This window comes from Camelina sativa, chromosome 4 (assembly GCF_000633955.1).
Source record: "Camelina sativa cultivar DH55 chromosome 4, Cs, whole genome shotgun sequence".
In the NCBI taxonomy this organism is placed as follows: domain Eukaryota; kingdom Viridiplantae; phylum Streptophyta; class Magnoliopsida; order Brassicales; family Brassicaceae; genus Camelina; species Camelina sativa.
The window spans coordinates 28074644-28094259 of NC_025688.1; the positions used below are offsets into that span (position 1 = coordinate 28074644).

Consider the following 19616-nt stretch of genomic DNA (forward strand, 5'->3'; position numbering starts at 1 on the left):
AAAAAAAAAAAAAAAAAAAAAAAAAAAAAAAAAAAAAAAAAAAAAAAAAAAAAAAAACAGATCAATGATACGAATCTAAAATCAAAATATGTTTTATTTTGAGATTTCATATTTTTCCCTTTTACTAATGAAAGTTCATGCATGCTTATATTATGTTAGAGCGATGGATACCAAAAAACAGGATGCTACAATATGATCTGCAGTGGTTTTGTTCAGACGAACCAACAATACGCTGTAGGAGGATCCTACAGTACCGTGTCACAATACGACGGATCTCAATTAGATCTCAACCTACTTATCTGGAAGGTAATAATAATGCCGTGATTTATTTTTCACCTTAACAAGTCACCTTAATTACGGCACACTCGTAAGATAAATACAAAATTATATACGAGGAAAAGGGGAATTTTCTACCAAAATAAAATACACAAGACCAGTTAAAGTTATACCAACGGTCTTATCGTGTAGTTTACATCTGTTTGTATTTTTCTCAATTTTATTGACTAAAACTGGAAATTTGCGATCATCAGGACCAAAAAACAGGAAACTGGTGGCTAAAGATAAATGACAACGACGTTATGGGGTACTGGCCTGGCTCGTTATTCAATTCTCTAGGAGATGGAGCTACAAAAGTTGAATGGGGAGGCGAAATCTATGCGCCAACCAGTGAGAGACACACAACCACCGATATGGGAAGTGGGCATTTTGCAGAGGAAGGGTTTAAGAAAGCGAGCTATATAAAAAATATTATGATAGTTGATGGGACAAATGCTCTGAGAGAACCGCAAGGCCTTTACTCTGGTGATACTGGTAAATGTTACACCGTTAAAGCAGGAGATAGTGGAACTCCCTTTGGGCTTCATTTCTTCTATGGTGGTCCTGGTCAGAACGTTAATTGCCCTTGATCTGTTCTGTGTGTTCAAAGCGTTTGAGACTTTGCATGTATGTTTCATCCTATCTATAATTTATAGTTAAGTGATCTTGATCTATGTGTAAGGCTTCAGTTTATGATCAATAAGAACATTTATGTTTGTTCGAATCCTCTGGTTATAATTTTGTTTCTCCTCAAATTTCATTGTCACTTTAATAGAAAATTTCGCAAGAAATCAAAGAACTTTCAATAATTGCTTGAAAAAGGAGTGTTGACTCCGGAACTAGTCGAGTGAATTAGCGATGACAAATCTATAACACAACATGATTTTCTGGCTCCCAAATGAAAATGTAAAAGACTGTACTGTTCGAACCACCGATCAACGAGCTAATTCCATTATAATTTGGTTTCTTCGTTTAAGTCTTTATTGCTAACACTTGATTAATCACCTAGTACTAAGATATCCAAATTAAAGAAGTTTAGCGCACTAATAATTTGTGTTTAAAAAGCTGATCGTATCAATTTTCTTCCCCAAATTACACGTTCTGATAAATTTTCATGGTATAGGGACTCGATAATGATAAGGTTTACGCACTAATTGTTTAATTTATATAAGATATGATGCGTTTCATCACAATATTGGATGATGTTTAAGTCTTGGGTCAATTTTCTCTAATTTCCATTACATGGTGTTATTACTACTGTAACCACTTACAAATTTATGACAAGATGATAAGGTCTTTAAGCACTAATTTATAGAATATATGAGTAATATGCGCCTATAAATGCCAAAGTGTAGTTGATACAAAAATAATATTCAACGAGTACTATCTAAAAGTTTTGCTAAAGATTATATTCAACCATGATAGGAACGGCTGGATTCGTAGTATCTCTGATGGTGATACCGGTGATAATATCTCCTTGTGTCTATGGAAAAGATCTCCCTGATCACCAGAAAAGCCAAGTACAAAAGCTTTTGAAGCGACTTAACAAACCTGCACTTAAGTCCATTAAGGTGTTTTATACAATTCCACATGCATGTCTATATTTCTATGCTTTGGGAATTTGCGGACAATTAGACTAATTCTTGGCCTTAATATATTTTTTTTAACAGAGTGACGATGGAGATATAATAGATTGTGTTCCAATTAATAGTCAACCAGCTTTGGATCATCCTTTGCTTAAAAACCACACAATCCAGGTTTGCGTTCGTTTATTTATATATGGTGTCTCTTTTTTTCTTTTATGCATGATCGTGTTGAAACGGGAAGTTTCTGTACGTAGATGAGACCGAGTTTTATCCCAAAAGGTGATCATAATTACACCAAGAAAGATGCAAAGGCTATAACTCAGGTGTGGCACAAGAATGGAGAGTGTCCGGAAAACACTGTTGCTATAAGAAGAACAAAGAAAGAAGAAATCTTACGAGCAAAATCCATCGAGAGTTTCGGGAAAAAGACTCATCAAAGCACCCCTGGAGGCCATGAGGTACGTACTTTGTGGCTTTATGCATTGTCCTCGTGTAAATTACTCTCTCTCTCTTCTGGCCATGGTGGAACCATAAATAGTTTATACTTCAAAACTTTACTTACTGTCATAACTAAAATACAAATAATATCTATCGTACATACTTTGATCAAATACAGAATATAATTGAAATAGATAGAAACAAAAATTGTATCGTGTAACATGGCATATTCTACATTAGAAATTTTTACTGTTAATTTTGTAAAAACGTTTTTAAGCAATCTATGCTTAATTAACACTTTTCCTAGTTTCTTTGAGCCGGTTTAGTATGCTATCATGGATTCGGGGGACGGAAGGTTTTACGGGACACAATTTGCAATTAATATGTGGAGACCAGAAGTTGAAGTTCCCTCAGAATTCAGTTTGGCTCAGACTTGGCTGTCGTCTGAATCTGACAGTGGTATTAACACCATTGAAGCTGGTTGGCAGGTCTTCTAATGCTTTTGGTCCTTCATCCCTAATTGCATCTTGTTCATCATCATATGCAATTGACTCAAACTTTGTTTGTCCTAATTTAATTATATATAGGTTTATCCAGGGATGTACCGTGATAATAATCTTAGATTATTTGTTTACTGGACGGTAAGTTCCCATATTCACTTCTAATGGTTTCCTTTTTAGCTTCAGTATTTTAACTAAGCTAATTATTTGAAGATTCTCGGATTTTGAATAGAATAGACAAGTTTCTTTGTATTTGAAATTCACAAAACCAATCAAAACTCATAATTATTTTTGTTTGTAAAAATATGAATTTCTAAATTCCTTAGTATCCACAAATTTAGGCGAATGGGTATCAACCAGGGTCAGAGTCGACTGGGTGTTATAACCACGCCTGCTCAGGTTTTGTTCAGAGGAGCAATCGTATCACTGTAGGCGGATCCTTAGCTCCCATGTCACAATACGACGGAGGTCAATACAGCCTCCCCATGCTTATTTGGAAGGTATACCAACGTAACTAGAGACAACTAAAAAAGACAGTTACATATTATTCTAAACTTTTATTATTCTATAGAGTTACACCTAATTTTTGAAACTATTATTTCATTAAATTATTTCGTTATTCCCTAATATGTCTTAACTATATATAAAAAAACATGAATTTAGATCCCCGCCACTGCTTAACAACAGGAGATATACTAGAGCTAGGTAACTTGAGTTGCCTCCCAAGTTAGATCTGTTTCTAAACCCAAATTGACTTCTGATTATTCAGAGCGGCGACAATTGGTGGCTAATGATCAGTGACGAACTTGTCGGGTACTGGCCTGACAAGTTGTTCAATTCTCTAAGAAATGAAGCTACGAAAGTTCAATGGGGTGGTGAGATCGTAAACTGGATGACCAGTGGGAGACACACTGACACTGATATGGGAAGTGGACATTTTGCTGATGAAGGGTTTAAGAAAGCGAGTTATTTCAGGAATCTTATGACAGTTGATGGAGCCAATACTCTGAGGGAACCACAAGGACTTAGGCCTTGGGCTTCTCATGGTAACTGTTACAATGTTAAGCCAGGAAATGGTGGAACGAGCTTTGGGAGTCATTTCTACTTTGGTGGTCCTGGTCGAAACGGTAACTGTCCTTGATATAACGAGTGTGTTAAAAAGCCCTCTTAAGCATTCCAATATCTTTAATATATAAATAAGGAATGCATGTTTGAATAAGAAACGAGAAAGAAATATTAAAATATGAATATGGAAGTTTTGATCAAACCTTCACCTTATATAAAGCTTTTGTCTGCCTATAAGACTTTTGTACATGTTCGTGTTTGAATAAAAATCTAATGTTCATATTTCATCTTATCTGAACGACTAACACCAAATCTCAATAGCTTTACTGCTTACTGCAGATAGACGCTACACGATACTATTGAATCTTTCGTGATCTTAATTTCTCTAAACCTTATTCAAGGTTTTGAACGTTCTTGGAGAAGAGAATTATTCTAAACTTCTAATCTTTTGAATATACTAATGTAACTCCTCAAAATGTTTGTCCTTGCTTCATCAGTAATGCATAGGCCATAGATTTCTTCTATATTTCACGATCCTTAAATTAAAATAACATTTTAAATCAAGAAAAATACAGAGAAAATGTGTTTATCCAATTATTACTGGACACATAATAAATAATAAATGTCCAATAATTATCCAAATTCTAATATGTGGACAATTTTCTATGGGTCAGTGTGTCAGTCTTCAATTTGTTAATTTTCCTGAATATATGTGTGTTCACATGCATCCTACTATATTAATTGAGAAGTACAAATATGAAACTAACATTAAAATGTGTAAAAAATTACATTCAATTGCCATTAGAAAAACTTATTTAAATTAATTAATTAATTAAAAAGTATAATTAATTAAAAAATAAAAACGTGGACAGATCAAATATAAAAAATCTAGAAAAGTAAAAGAAATATATTCAAATCAAAACTAATTTGTACTTGAAAAAAATTAAAAAAAATTAACTGCTAAGATTTAAAAAAAAATAAGGATAAATTTTTTTCAAGTAGAGTATATTTTATTCTTTAATTTTACATTTTCATGCCAATGATTTTATATAATTATTAGTTAAAAAAATAAATATTTTCTCTCTCTAATAAATTATAAACGAAAATTACAAAATATTTTTTAAAAGATATAAACAAATCAGAATTTCTAAAACTAAGATATTATATCCAAGTAATTAATATAATTATTTTTAATAACTAGATTTTGAAGATTTTTTTAAAATTTTAAATTATGATTCTCCTATCATCTTTATTTTATTTTATTTACAAATTTTTTCAAAGTTTCATATAATACTTATGATTAATAAAATGCAGATTTTTTTCTGCATATGTTGTGATTTGAATTTTTAAAAACAAAGATATATTACTCGATGTATGAAAATAAAATGTGTGTTTCAATTTTCACATTGGCAGGTTGATAAAACTAAATTTATATAGCTAATAAATCAATAAATTTTATTTGTTCATAATTATAATATTAAAATTACTATTTCATATTTCACAAAATAATAATGCAAATACAACAAACAAACAATATAAAACTGTAATATACATAAAAAATAAAATAGTATAATATTCTAAAATAATTAGTATTCAAAAAAACATATACAGATTTACAGAGCAGTTATTTCAAACATAATAATTTTCTTAAGAAAATATAACAATAACTTTTAAAAATTGTTGACCCGTACTTTAAGCACGGGATATTTCCTAGTTTATTCCTAAACAAAAAAACATTTAACGGAAAACTACAGAATTGATCGCCCACTTAAGTATTATATATAATTAAAAATACGTACGAGTCTATTTACAATACATAAATCAAAAATCCGTTTTCATAGCAAAGGTTACAAAAAACTTAAGAAACATTTACAGTAACTTATACTATAATTCTTCCATTTCACAAAAAATATCGTTCTGACAGTTTTTTTTAATATAGTCTTAAGTCTTAACACATTATATGAACAGATTAAGAAACATTTTAATTATAATTTAATTTCAGAGTTTATGTATTAGCTTCGGATAATAAATAAAACAAAGTTCGGTTTGAAAAGTCTAGAACACCGTTCTAAAAATCGATATTTTTAAATCCTACAATATGCCATAATTATATTGGCCAGTAGGAATCGAATTCGGGGTCTGTATTACTAAAAAAAATGTAGGGAGAAAATTATTATTTTTAAGTATTGACCTCACAAAGAAAACAGTACTGTTACCTGGTCATAATAGAGACGACTCAATTTTTTTTTGTCATAATAGAGACTCGTTCAAACTCTATAAATTTGTCACAATCAGAATCAAATGAATAGTGGAACATTAGTATAACCCATAAAGCAACATATCAACGAGACATCTTTTTGAGTTAATAATTTAAAAAAATATATGTTAGAAATCTTTTTTTCTTTCTTTCTAGTTACTATTAATTGCTAAACTGTACACAGGGAATTGTTTTTCTAAGATACCATTGCAGAGTATAGTTTTGTTAACATCACAAAGATAGTATATTGTTACTAGAAATCTGTGAGTGTATATGCCAATTTAAACCCTAACTGGAGCATTACATGAGATAGCTCGGCAAATTATCCTCACAACGAATATTCTTGATATTAGAAAGAGAAGTAGCCATATATATTTTGAGAATTAATCAACGACAAGGATCTGTGGAAATAGAAGCCATACATACATCTTATACGGGTTACGTTCATTATGACGATAGATGCACTTCACATGAAAGGGAATGAATTGACAACATGAAGCTAATAAGCCTTGGTATAACAAGAGAAATTTCTTGCTCTGATGAAGCTAAGCTAAGCCTTGACTGATGAAAGTCATGAGCCAATTTTCATTTCGATTAGAAGTCAGGAGGGGTTGTGATGATGCTTAATTCATGAGTCAATTTTCATAGATTTTTAAGTCAGGAGGGGTTGTGGTGATGCTTAAGTCACAAGTCAGTCTTCATTCATGATGTAATTATAACCACCGTGAATAATGTTATTTTATTTCTTAATTTATAGAATATATGAGCAATCTACTCCTATAAATTCCAAGAGTAAGTAGTAGCTGATAGAAAAACAAAAATTAAACAAAAACTCAAAAGAGTACGTACGTAGTATCTTAATATATTAGAGGAATTTTACTTAATTAAACATGATGGGAGTGGGTGCTTTTGCGGTAGCTCTGATGATGATAACGGTAATAACCTCTCCTTGTGTTTACGGAGAAGGGTTCTCCGATCCCCAGGAAATTCAAGTACAAAGACTTTTGAGACGGCTCAACAAACCTGCTCTTAAATCCATTAAGGTATATCTTATACAAATGTAAATTATATACATATATATAAACTCCATGCTTTGAATATTCGCACGCAAAAAAATTGATGTGCTCTAATCTTTCTTACTGAGTGAAGATGGAGATATAATAGATTGTGTTCCTATAACTAGTCAACCAGCTTTGGATCATCCTCTACTTAAAAACCATACCATACAGGTTTGTCTTCATTTACGATACCTCCTTTTGTTTATATATATATATAAATGCGGATGGGGCAATAATAAACTACAGAAAGTAAAGAACACAAGAACTTTGTTAACGAGGTTCGGTTTTTCCTACTCCCCGGGACCACGTCCAGATTTCGATTTCACTAGAACAAGAAAGCAAATACAACTTATTCGCAAACGCGTAAATCAAGCACAACCCTCTTAATTCACTGCCCCGTTCAATAACATGAAATCTTAAGGATAAATCTCTACCCTTAACTAGACTAACACCAAGCCTAGATTCAAACAAGATAACCTAACCTTGGGCTAAACTCCCCCTGAGTCTAGACTTCAGATCTTCAACTCTCTTGAGCAACCTTCACACACACGTCACACCGACGAACAAAGAAGCTTGAACAACACAAGCACCAAACCGCGAAACTAAGCCGCACACAAACACAGAAAGCTCCCTAGGATTTATCTTTATGCCTCAGCTCTCTTGCTTCTCTAAGACGTGCCCAACACCTCCTTATATACCCATCAAGACTTCCTAATCAGCATATGAGAAGATTTTCGAATTTCATAAAAAATAGACTTTTTCCTTTTTGATATTTTCCTTTTCCTTGTAAAACTCCAATTTAATCAACCAACGAAATAGTAGTTTTCCTCTTCAATTCATCCTTAAACCGTCCTTCAATGTTGCCTTCTCAAACCTTCTAGAAATTTCTCACACACATAAAACAACAGCAATCCCGTATCACGTCTTGAATCACACAGACACTAATTCAGACAAACCAATACATCTTCAATATATGCATGATCATGTTGAGACGATAAATTTTTTGCACGTAGATGAGACCAAGTTCTATCACGGAAGATGAATCTAAGAACACCAAGAAAAAACAAAAGGCTATAATTCAGGTGTGGCAAAAGAGTGGAGATTGTCCGGAAAACACTGTTCCTATAAGAAGAACAAAGAAGGAAGATATTTTACGAGCACAATCTTTGAAGAGTTTCAGGAGAAAAACTCATAGACGACGCATTGCTGAATATAAAAGTCCAAATGCAGGCCATGAGGTACATCATCTTATTTGAATTGTCCTTGTGTTAAGTACTGTCATGTGGCGTTACTGACATTTTTTCCCATTTTCTGGAGCCGGTTTTAGTATGCAATCATGGAATTAAAGACGGGAAAGTTTTTCGGGACAGAATTTACAGTAAATATCTGGAACCCAAAAGTTCAAGTTTCAAATGAGTTCAGCCTGGCTCAGGCTTGGCTTGTNAAAGTTTTTCGGGACAGAATTTACAGTAAATATCTGGAACCCAAAAGTTCAAGTTTCAAATGAGTTCAGCCTTGCTCAGGCTTGGCTTGTGTCTGGAGAAGGCCCTAATGCTAACACCATTGAAGCTGGTTGGCAGGTCATGTCCTAGTCCTCCATTCTAAATAAACTAGTTTCCTCACATGCAAAAAAAACTTAATTGACACCTATCTTTGTTTGCCATAATTTGTAGGTTTGTGAACAAATATACCATGATTATAATACTCGATTATTCGTTTTCTGGACGGTAAGTTCCCAAATCCATGAAATTTTAATTTTGTGTGTAAAAAACCTTAACTATATATATCAAGCTAATCATTTGAGAAATTTCACGTTGTGGGGGGAAAATATTACTATATATTACCACACTATATATAACCAGATTTTATATTATTCCCTGGTCTGAATTATTAGCTAAAATTTTGAAATTGTAGAACAATGGATACCAAGGACCTTCGTGCTACAATCTGGAGTGCCAAGATCGGTTTTGTTCAGGTGAGCACTCGTTTTGTTGTAGGTGGAACAATATTTAATCCCGTGTCAGAATACGACGGAGAACAACAAGAGCTCTCCATGAATATAAGGAAGGTACAAATCTTAACAACACTACTGTAACAAAAAAAAAGAATGATTATCCTTCAGATATATAATTTACTCCATTGCATGAAAAAATTGTGAACCATTATAAATTATTTTTATTCAATAATAAAAATTAAATTATTTTGTATGAAACGAATTATTTTTTTTATGTAAGGATATAAGAAATAAAGTATTAATTAACATAATCAAAAGGAATATATATCTTTATTTTTTAATTACTAAATAAGTAAATCTCCTATATATATATATATATATATCTTATTATATATCTTTAGCTTTTATTTTCTTCGGTCAACAAAATATATCTATTTCGCCAAATAAATTCACCAAAATAGTGCAAACTGATTTTTTTAATAATAGTTTTAAAAGGCGAAAACAGTACTTTCGTACAAAATAGGAGGTAGCATAAAGCTTGGATTACAGATGCTTTTAGAAAAATCAAAAATATCATGTTTTTTTTTCTTTAATTTATGAATAAAAGCATCATATGAGTTTATTGGTCACCCGGCATAACTATATATGGGTATATTAGAAGGTAACATGAGTTGCTCCGTTCCCTAAGTTATTATATATCTTCATCTTAACGAAAAATTAATGGACTGCCGATTTTATAGTATGACGACAAAAACTGGTGGCTAAAGATCGGTGAAGAGTTCGTCGGGTACTGGTCTGACGACTTGTTCACTTCTCTAAACGATGGAGCCACGGTAGTTCAATGGGGCGGTGAAATTGTTAATATGATGACAGATGGGAAACACACGACCACCGAGATGGGAAGCGGGCATTTTGCAGAAGAAGGGTTCAAGAAAGCAAGCTATTTCAAGAATCTTAAGATATATGATGAAGCCAATACTATGAAGGAACCCCTAGGACTTTATCCAAAAACTGGTCATGATGCATGTTACAACATTAAGGCAGGAGATGCTGGGACAGACTGGGGGGTTAATTTCTTTTTTGGTGGTCCTGGTCGTAACGACAACTGCCCTTGATTTGGATCTGTGTGTGTTCAAAGCTTTCGATCGAAGATTTTACATATGTACGTGTCTGTCTGTAGTTGAATAAGAACGTGTGATAGTCATGATCTAAGGTAAACAAAAATCCACGTCATCGTACGTAATTAATTTTCCTTGATATTATGTGTATCTGTAAAAGCTTATATATACTATGTGATTAATTTAGGTTTTAATGATTCAAAGGATAAAAAAGACTTCTCTTTTTCCTTTCACAATATGTAATCAATAGACTTAATATTTTAAATATAATTTACATATCTATTGGTTGCCAAAATTAAATTTAAAAAAAAAAGATTACTAACAAAAGCTTTTTTTTTTTTTAAAGCTTTCTTTTTTTATTTTCTATATAGAAACAACTGTAAAGTTCTTTTTTTATTGTTCTAAAGATATTTTCTTTACTTTAAAGAAAAATATATAAAGACCCAGATATACATTTATATACATATATAGATATACCATGTCCAAATCATCTTCCAACAATTATTTTAAAAGTTTTAGGTATACGTACGTACTAACAATAATGCTTAATCATACGGTGAGTTTTCACCATTTTTGGGTGACAATAGCACTTGTAGTCGGAACTTTGGCTGGAATGAGCAAACTTTCCGATATCCATGAGAAGAAAATTGAGCAACGATTGAAACAACTCAACAAACCTGCCGTTAAATCTGTCCATGTATATATTCACAATAATATTTTCTTGCCTAAATGATCTTATGTGTTTTGTTTTAATTTTTTTTTTTTTTACATTGGACAGAGTCCAGATGGAGATATTATTGACTGTGTATGGATCTATCACCAACCTGCTTTTGATCATCCTTTACTTCAAAACCACATCATTCAGGTTTTGTAATACTGTTTCTTATTATTTATTTCTCTCTAGAATTCATATTAATTTACTTTTAGGTTTTGCTAACACTTCTTGTTTCCCTCGAGGAAGATGAGGCCAAAAAGTGACTCGTTAAGGGACAAGACTGGAGATAAGAAGACAGACGTTATACTTCAATTGTGGCGCACGAAAGGTGAATGTCCTGAGAACACTATTCCCATCAGAAGAAAAACAAGAGATGATCTGTTAAGATCAGATTCCATTGAAACTTATGGAAGAAAGAGCTCAGCAACCATTTCTCCAACTATTTATCACCTCCACGGTGATCAGACGGAAGTTCATGAGGTACATAGTCCCGACTCCCGACTCTAGACAAAATTTTAATATATGCTTGGTTTTATAATTAATTTTTTGGACGCTTATTTTTTTCAGTTAAACTAGTAAGAGCTACCCTTAACTCCTTAAGCAACTAACATAATATCTTTCATTTCATGAAATGTTTATACCGGTTGATATTTTATTATTTTGTATTACATTATTGTAGCATGCGTGTGTGTACGTCGATTATGGTGAATTCCATGGCAGCAAAAGCCGTATAAGTATATGGAAACCAAATGTTTTAAATACGGGCGAGCTTAGTTTGGCTCAAACATGGGTCACCAGTGGAGATTGGGACACTGGTTTAAACACTCTGGAGTCTGGTTGGCAGGTAAATATTGTCCTCTTTTTTTTAATTAACACTTCTCTTGTGTGTGTGTGTGTGTTTTTAAAAAATATTGTTGGATTGGCTCCATTAGACATAATGTCGCATTGTTGCAAAATTTCATGACTTTTTTACTCAATACTAATTGATAATAACTGTATACTCATATATAATAGATCCTACATGGTTTGGACGGTGACAATAATCCAAGATTTTTCACCTATTGGACGGCAAGTTAATTTCCTTTTTTCTTATTAATCTTAATTGTCATGCATTGACGAAGGTTTACTAATATTATTCGACAAAAAATATACAAAACATATATAGAGCGATTCATACGGAGAGATCGGCTGCTACAACCTTGACTGCCCAGGCTTTGTTCAAGTGAACAGATATATTTCTCTTGGTGCAGCTTTCAACACTATCTCGACCTACAATGGTGACCAATATGATTTTCATCTAACTATCGAGAAGGTATTTTATCTAGAAGTGCTGAACAAACACAACGTATAACATTTTTGACAAAGAGGGTCATCTCTAATATTAAATAAACTACAATTTGTTTTAGGATCAAGATACCGGACTTTGGTGGCTTAAGTTTGAGACATATCTAGTCGGATACTGGCCGAGCTTCATAGTTCCAAAGCTAGCAGATTCAGCACGGAAGATCGCATGGGGAGGTGAAATTGCGCATTATGTTGAAGGCAGACGGGAACACACGCTACCGCAAATGGGGAGTGGCCATTTCGCAGAAGAAGGTTTTAAGAAGGCGGCTTATTTCAATAGCATAGAGTACATCGATAAATCTAATAATCCCATCACACCCTTTCCCCAAAATCTCGAAGCAATCGTTACTCGGCCCGAATGCTATAACCTCAAGGTTGGCTCTAGCCGAAGGTGGGGAACTTACATTTTTTATGGCGGACCTGGACATAACCCTCAATGCCTATGACTCATCTTTAATTTGGCTCTAGCCGAAGGTGAGAGATTATGTTAACTAGATCTTTAATTTGTATTTTTACTAGAGAAATGAAGTACCCGTCGATGCGTTTGATTTTGAGAAGAGAATTATTCTAAACTTCTAATCTTTTGAATATACTAATGTAACTCCTCAAAATGTTTTTCCTTGCTTCATCAGTAATGCATAGGCCTTAATTAGATTTCTTCTATATATATTTCACGATCCTTAAATTAATTAGATAACATTTTAAATCAAGAAAAATACAGAGAATATGTTATCCGATTAATTGGGCACATAATAAATAATAATTATCGAATTTCTAATATGTGGAATAATACGACTTGCTGGAATTGACTCCGCTTAAGTATGGATACCAATACGGACAATTTTCTATGGGTCAGTGTCAGTCTTCTTTGTTAGTTTTACTGAATATATGTGTATTGACATGCATTTATTCGTAAACAAAAAAACATTTAACGGAAAACTAGAGAATTGATCGCCCACGTAAGTATTATCTCTAGTAGCGTTAGATAAAAAATGATAAATAACATTCTAGTGGGAATATCCATTTACTTCTTGCACAATTTATCAAAGGTTTGTTTATATAATGGCAAAGTAATATTGATAACGCAAAACATGATCAAATGACAAAATTTTCCCTATTTCTTTCACCTAGTTTAGAATATTTTTACAATTAATTTTCCTATTTTATACTACTTAAACGGTGGTAAAAAAAATATTTTTTAATTTGACGTAACAAACTTAGGAACCACTCCTTTCCATTCAAACCTAAGATTCTAATTTTCTTCTGGGACGTGGTTATTCCATATGAGCGTCGTCAATGGGCAGCTCTCCCATGACTTTTCTTTTTTTTTTTGGTCAAAAATCTCTCATGACTTTAATAAGAATGATGTTTAGTATAATAACACTAGAATCATACTACACATAAGAATCAACTCAAAACTCTCAAAACAAATAGGATAAATCGCAAAGTCAAGCAGCGAGCCAGCCAAAAAAAAATCATTGTACACATTGTACACACTGTACACATAGAATCACATAGAATGGTGGTAGTAACTTTATAGGGTAACTTTTATAGAATAAATCTGTTGGCTCTAACATATGCATTTTATATTATTTGATTTAGGATACATAATTAAACTCGTCTAAAAAAACTAGACACATACAAAATTTTAAAATTCTAAGCTAATACCTATAGTTTTTGGATTTTTTTTTGTTTTCTAAGTTTTTTGTTAAGATTTTAGGAATTGGGTGAGAAATGTGTATATAATTTGGTCCACATGATTAAAGATTTCCACTAAAACTAAAATACTTACATTATGAACGACACCACCATGGCACCATGAACTAATTTATGGTATATATTTGTTATGTTTTTGATTGGTGGCATTAATTAGGTGGAGGTGGTTAGAGATAATTGGGCACAACCCGTTTTTGTTAACCATAGTCTATAGATATTAGATACGTTTAAAGAGGCCATTTTTATTAAATACTATTGAAGACTATTATTGAAGACTATTTTTTTGTCAAAATATTGAAGACTATTTTATATACAATATTAATGATAAATTGAAAATGATAAATGGAATTAATAGAAACTCAATACACAAATAAGGTAAAAAATCTGTAGAAAATAATGAAGATGATGAAATTGGATAAGTAAAAACTTTGATATATAAAAAGAAAATAAAAAATGTTAAGTACATTCAGTGGCGGATCCCTATGTAGAAGGAAGGAGGGTCAACTGACTCCCCTAAAATAATAAAATGATTGTTTTTGCATGTAAATCAGTTGAGTATCAGTAGCACAGTTGGTTTATTTCCCCTAGATTGACCCCCTTATCCCGAGTTCGATTCCCCCTATTACATATACTAATCATGATCTGATCAATAATGTGCTAATTAAATCATCTATACTAGTATTTTCTTGAGAAGATGTTTGTGACAACCTTTTCAGAACTTGATAGCGTTCTAAAGATGTGTAGACTATTGAAGACTAACAAATTGGTTTTGCGTTTTAAGTAAAAAAAAAAAAAAGTCGTATCAATAAGCACCACGTTTCTTTTGTTGGATAAACGTAACAAAGTCGTTGTCACTTGTCATTAATTCACTTTTCAAGTGCTACCTTGCACGATTTGTAACTTGCAGAAAATAGAACGTAGACGGATATGATAAATTTATGTATAGATTTAGTATAAAACCTTGCACGACACCTTCCGTTAGATCGATCAGCTTTGACTTCTACGTTTAAGTTTGCGTTTTTATCATTCACAAAAAAAAGAATATGCTTTACACTTATCCTCTCTTTTTTGTTTCTAAGCAATTGACACCATTAGACTTGCATTGATATATATAAACCCATGACTCCAAGTTTCCTCTGTTTCTAACAACCAAAAAAGGTATCCTTTGGTGACATATCTGTTATCTGTACATCAACCTTCCTGTGTATGTTCCGCTATCCGAAATATGGGAAATTGCCTTTCAATTTCGGATCCTTCTCTTGAAGATGTATCAAATAAGATTCTCAAAGCACTTCCCGTCGAAACTGCCTTCAAGTTTCCCTCACCATTGCCTACTTTTACTCAAGGTTTGTATCGCTTCTCATTGATCCCTCTCTCTCTCTCAATTACTTTGATAATTTTGATTTTACTAGCATCATCAGGTGATGGTTTTGCGAAACGAACCATCGACTTGGGAGGTGGTCTGGAAGTTAGTCAAGTTTCGACATTCAACAAAGTTTGGTCCACTTATGAAGGAGGACCAGACAATCTCGGAGCCACATTCTTTGAACCATCTTCAATCCCTTCCGGTTTCTCCATCCTCGGCCACTATGCTCAACCAAACAACCGTAAACTCTTTGGTTGGGTACTCACAGCTAGAGATTTCTCAAGCAACACACTGAAACCCCCAGTAGATTACACCCTCGTTGGAAACACCGAGTCGCTCAAGATCAAACAAGACGGACCTAGTTACTTCTGGCAGCCCGTTCCACCTGATGGATACCAAGCCGTTGGTCTAATAGTCACAAACACCTCACAAAAGCCACCTCTAGACAAACTACGCTGCGTTCGATCAGATCTAACCGAACAATGTGAAGCTGATACATGGATATGGGGAACAAACGGAGTCAACATCTCAAATCTAAGACCAACCACAAGAGGAACACAAGCTACAGGTGTCTGTGTAGGTACATTTACATGGCAAACCCAAACCCCCCCTCCTCCATCATTAACTTGCTTAAAGAATACAAATTTCGACTTCTCTACAATGCCTAATGAGTCCCAAATTAAAGAACTGTTCCAAACTTATTCTCCCACGGTCTACTTCCACCCAGACGAAGACTATCTACCTTCCTCTGTTAACTGGTACTTCAACAACGGAGCATTGCTATACAAAAGAGGCGAAGAATCAAAACCAATCCCTATCGAATCAAACGGTTCAAATCTTCCACAGGGCGGATCAAACGATGGATCATACTGGCTAGACCTACCTATAGACAAAAACGGTAAAGAGAGAGTTAAAAAAGGAGACTTACAAAGCACAAAAGTGTATCTTCACATCAAACCAATGCTCGGAGCAACATTCACAGACATATCGATCTGGATCTTTTACCCTTTCAATGGTCCTGCACGAGCTAAAGTCAAATTCGTAAACCTACCGTTGGGGAGGATCGGAGAACACATTGGGGATTGGGAACACGCGACGTTACGGATCAGTAACTTCACCGGAGAGCTATGGCGAGTGTTTCTATCGCAGCACAGCGGTGGAGTTTGGATCGAAGCTTGCGATTTAGAGTTCCAAGGAGGAGGAAGTAACAAACCTGTAGCTTACGCATCGCTTCACGGACACGCGATGTATCCGAAACCTGGATTGGTGTTGCAAGGAGACGATGGGGTTGGGATAAGGAACGATACGGCGAAGAGTAAAAAAGTGATTGATACTGGATTAGGGTATGAAGTGATTGCGGCGGAGTATGACGGCGGAGGAGTGGTGGAGCCGCCGTGGGTTAATTATTTGAGGAAGTGGGGACCTAAGATTGATTATAACGTTGATGATCAGGTTAAGAGCGTTGAGAGGATATTGCCTGGGTTTCTGAAAAAGGCCTTTGTTAAATTCGTCAGCAAGATTCCTGATGAAGTTTATGGTGAAGATGGGCCTACTGGGCCTAAACTTAAGGGAAACTGGGCTGGTGATGAAAGTTAAATGATGAATATGATTGTTTTTTCCTTAGAATATTCTTTCTTGGTTTGTTTATAAAATTGTTCTTAAACCCTGTTTATGTGTATATAATATATACATAAAAATTAAGTTAAACCAAAAAATATTGGAAATATTAGTGAACAGATTTTTATCATAATAAAACACTTCAGATACACACAAAGCCAAAAAGTAAAACCAAAAGTACAAAAAGTTTATGAAAGGAACAAAATTTTCTTAGTTTTTAGTTACCAAAATTTTGGAAATCCAGAGATCCACATTGTTTGCTCTCTATAGATTTCACAGCAGGTCCAGGCTTCTTTGTATCCTTTTTATGATCACCATTTACGCCTCTCGGTCTTCCAATACCCATCTTAGGTAGACCACGGTTCAGTCCTTCCAACAAAACACAAGCTTTACACCATTTCTGCATATCATGTTTTTAATCCCAAAACAATCAAACAACTGTATATTAACTCTATGTTCTAATGATGCATGACAACTGACACTTTATGTGATAAAGAGAGGTCTCACCTGGCTAGAAATATACCCACATCTCTCACACGTTCCTTGCTCGGGCATCTTTGTGGTTGTTGCTATTCTAAAATCTTCTCCAGATTTTATGATGTCCAGGATCGCCCTTGGCCTGCATTTTGTATAAGTTAGTGATCCCTACTTAACTCATGATTGTAGCAGATACTGACAGGAAGAAGAAGTCGAGAAAGAACCTTAGTCTTTCCAAATCTTTGATAAACTCACGGACAAACCCACGATACGCATTAGGAGAGTATATGCCTGCAAACTCAACAAACGAAAGAGTTATCTTGGCTGAAAATGAAATCTAAGAACAGAGAAAAAAAACTCTGCAAAAACTTTTAAAATGCACACTTACATTCAGTAGAGAAGTAGTCCAGCTTCTTGAAATAAGCATACGTATAGCAACGTTAAGGTATATCGCAAAATATTCTGGTTGACAAGTTACAGTAATATAAAGTATAAACCCATCAGAAGTAATCAAAACAGACGGACGTAATAGTAAAGGATATATGACAATCTCCTTTTCGTATGTATACTTGAAAGGTTTACATCTTGGAATGGGACCATCTTCACCAGTAGTAATCGATGTGCAGCGACTTAATCTACAATAGCCAACATTACAAAAATAGTTTCATTCAGGACCGAGAGAGATTTTTCCTTTTTCCTTTCAACCAAATCATCAAAAAATATTTACCTAGCAATATCCCCACGCAATATGTTCAAGAGAACGGTTTCAGCTATATCATCTGCATTATGTCCAGTGACTAGCTTATCTACTTTCAATAACGCAGCTCCTCGATCAAGTGCCTTTAGATGAATCAACCAGAAGCAACAATTAAACACAAAATTGTTGTGTTATGCAGAGTTATTGAAAAACTGTAGAACAAGAAAAAAGAATATTGTTCCCCTACCTGTCGACGGAATACACCACAAAAGGTGCAATTGTTCTTCAAACCGATCATTTTTACAATGTCATCCATTGTCCATCCATAGAGATCTTTGTATGAAACAATCTGAAGAGGCAAACCATACTGAAAGAAAGAAATACAGAATCCATCAAATGAAGAGAAAACAAAAACGTCAAAAAACAATCACCTATCACACACATAGGATTCAAAAAGATTACTTGGACTTCGTTCCGTTTAACGGTCTCAAGTGAATCATCACGATAACCCGTAATCCCTTCATCTATGGACAAGAGAAAGAGATCCAATCCGTAATTGTGGCGTCTGTTTAGTTCTGATAACACATATGCCAGAACTGTCGAATCTGCACAACAAATCCCAGATTTTTTTTGATTATTTGATGAAGCAGCTATCAACTAAATCAACTTCCAGAACAATCTAAATGTGTAACAGCATTATCTTGAAGCAAAATATGAACATAAGTTTGAAGGTTGAAAGAGAAGAAATTTACCTTTTCCACCAGAGGCACCTATAGCAACTCGTTCACCGGATTTGAATAAACGATTCTGAACAATGACTTGATGAATCTCCTCCTCAAAAACCTCATAGAAGCACTCTCTGCATATCTTTAAACACACATACTCAATCACTTCTCATACATAAAAATTGGATTTGGAAACTAAAGATTGGATTTTGATCTAATTCCAACGAATCAGATCGATAATTTTTGATTCGATTTCACATAAAGAATCATAACCCAAACCAGCGGAATTCATAAAAGAGCCAAATCTTACAGTATAGAATAATAGAAGTTTGTTCCAAGCTTCTTCTTAAAATCTTAGCTAAAACCCAAACAAGAGAAGTTTGGGTAGAGTTACCTGTTGAAGGGTTTTGGGACGTTTGAGAACGGGACGTCTCAGGATGCATAAGCAGCAGAGACGAGTGGCTCCTGCTTTCTTGCTCTTGGACTCCATTTCTCACCGGAGCTCCTCCTGCTTGTCGGAGGTGAAAAGCGACCTAAACTCGACGAAGTCAGAGTAAAACGCCATCGTTTTGTCTATATGGGCCCTAAAAGGGCTTTGACGGAATACGGAGTCAAGAGCTAAACGGCGTCGTTTGAGTAAAGGCATTGCGTCTGTGCTGCCTGAGTTT

At 34.0% G+C, this 19616-nt stretch overlaps 5 protein-coding genes and 1 pseudogene across 6 annotated transcripts; 5 read left to right on the forward strand and 1 right to left on the reverse strand.

Moving 5' to 3' along the window:
* LOC104782964 overlaps positions 1-1039 on the forward strand; it is a 3294-nt pseudogene extending 2255 nt beyond the window's left edge.
* On the forward strand, positions 1686-4189 carry LOC104782965. Its single transcript, XM_010508035.1, has 7 exons — positions 1686-1886; positions 1986-2072; positions 2156-2359; positions 2666-2827; positions 2927-2980; positions 3181-3339; positions 3609-4189. Exons 1-7 carry the CDS (start codon positions 1734-1736, stop codon positions 3978-3980), a joined length of 1191 nt encoding a protein of 396 aa, XP_010506337.1. The 5' UTR covers positions 1686-1733; the 3' UTR covers positions 3981-4189.
* Positions 7052-10488, forward strand: LOC104782967. The gene is made up of 8 exons (XM_019244262.1): positions 7052-7064; positions 7311-7390; positions 8233-8457; positions 8547-8660; positions 8693-8799; positions 8893-8946; positions 9134-9287; positions 9914-10488. The coding sequence occupies exons 1-8, from the start codon at positions 7052-7054 to the stop codon at positions 10286-10288; spliced, it is 1122 nt and encodes a 373-aa protein (XP_019099807.1). The 3' UTR covers positions 10289-10488.
* On the forward strand, positions 10796-12962 carry LOC104782968. The gene is made up of 7 exons (XM_010508037.2): positions 10796-10988; positions 11070-11156; positions 11253-11486; positions 11686-11850; positions 12021-12074; positions 12172-12318; positions 12413-12962. The coding sequence occupies exons 1-7, from the start codon at positions 10833-10835 to the stop codon at positions 12794-12796; spliced, it is 1227 nt and encodes a 408-aa protein (XP_010506339.1). The 5' UTR covers positions 10796-10832; the 3' UTR covers positions 12797-12962.
* LOC104782970 lies at positions 15023-17198 on the forward strand. Its single transcript, XM_010508040.2, has 2 exons — positions 15023-15412; positions 15488-17198. Exons 1-2 carry the CDS (start codon positions 15292-15294, stop codon positions 17026-17028), a joined length of 1662 nt encoding a protein of 553 aa, XP_010506342.1. The 5' UTR covers positions 15023-15291; the 3' UTR covers positions 17029-17198.
* Positions 17157-19506, reverse strand: LOC104782969 (cytoplasmic tRNA 2-thiolation protein 1-like). 2 transcript variants are annotated; one of them, XM_010508038.2, is made up of 10 exons: positions 19343-19506; positions 18976-19090; positions 18686-18828; positions 18471-18590; positions 18254-18366; positions 18069-18161; positions 17915-17955; positions 17751-17817; positions 17557-17668; positions 17157-17449 (listed from the first exon to the last, which is right to left on the reverse strand). In XM_010508038.2, the coding sequence occupies exons 1-10, from the start codon at positions 19436-19438 to the stop codon at positions 17267-17269; spliced, it is 1083 nt and encodes a 360-aa protein (XP_010506340.1). In that variant the 5' UTR covers positions 19439-19506; the 3' UTR covers positions 17157-17266. The 2 variants fall into 2 exon arrangements, with proteins under 2 accessions (XP_010506340.1, XP_019100622.1); XM_019245077.1 differs by having other exon boundaries at positions 18976-19082; positions 19343-19434.

Excerpts from the sequence above, each read along its gene's own strand:
- LOC104782968 (XM_010508037.2), top strand. The coding sequence starts at position 10,833 with ATGCTTAATCATACGGTGAGTTTTCACCATTTTTGGGTGACAATAGCA. Across the intron at positions 12,075-12,171 it reads GATTTTTCACCTATTGGACG|AGCGATTCATACGGAGAGAT; the intron begins GCAAGTTAATTT and ends AAACATATATAG. Across the intron at positions 12,319-12,412 it reads TTCATCTAACTATCGAGAAG|GATCAAGATACCGGACTTTG; the intron begins GTATTTTATCTA and ends AATTTGTTTTAG.
- LOC104782969 (XM_010508038.2), bottom strand. The coding sequence starts at position 19,438 with ATGGAGTCCAAGAGCAAGAAAGCAGGAGCCACTCGTCTCTGCTGCTTA. Across the intron at positions 18,367-18,470 it reads GTGGTGTATTCCGTCGACAG|GCACTTGATCGAGGAGCTGC; the intron begins GTAGGGGAACAA and ends ATTCATCTAAAG. Across the intron at positions 18,162-18,253 it reads TTGCGTGGGGATATTGCTAG|ATTAAGTCGCTGCACATCGA; the intron begins GTAAATATTTTT and ends TGGCTATTGTAG.
- LOC104782967 (XM_019244262.1), top strand. Across the intron at positions 7,391-8,232 it reads TTAAAAACCATACCATACAG|ATGAGACCAAGTTCTATCAC; the intron begins GTTTGTCTTCAT and ends TTTTGCACGTAG. Across the intron at positions 8,458-8,546 it reads GTCCAAATGCAGGCCATGAG|TATGCAATCATGGAATTAAA; the intron begins GTACATCATCTT and ends AGCCGGTTTTAG.
- LOC104782970 (XM_010508040.2), top strand. The coding sequence starts at position 15,292 with ATGGGAAATTGCCTTTCAATTTCGGATCCTTCTCTTGAAGATGTATCA. Across the intron at positions 15,413-15,487 it reads ATTGCCTACTTTTACTCAAG|GTGATGGTTTTGCGAAACGA; the intron begins GTTTGTATCGCT and ends TAGCATCATCAG.
- LOC104782965 (XM_010508035.1), top strand. The coding sequence starts at position 1,734 with ATGATAGGAACGGCTGGATTCGTAGTATCTCTGATGGTGATACCGGTG. Across the intron at positions 2,073-2,155 it reads TTAAAAACCACACAATCCAG|ATGAGACCGAGTTTTATCCC; the intron begins GTTTGCGTTCGT and ends TTCTGTACGTAG. Across the intron at positions 2,828-2,926 it reads CCATTGAAGCTGGTTGGCAG|GTTTATCCAGGGATGTACCG; the intron begins GTCTTCTAATGC and ends AATTATATATAG.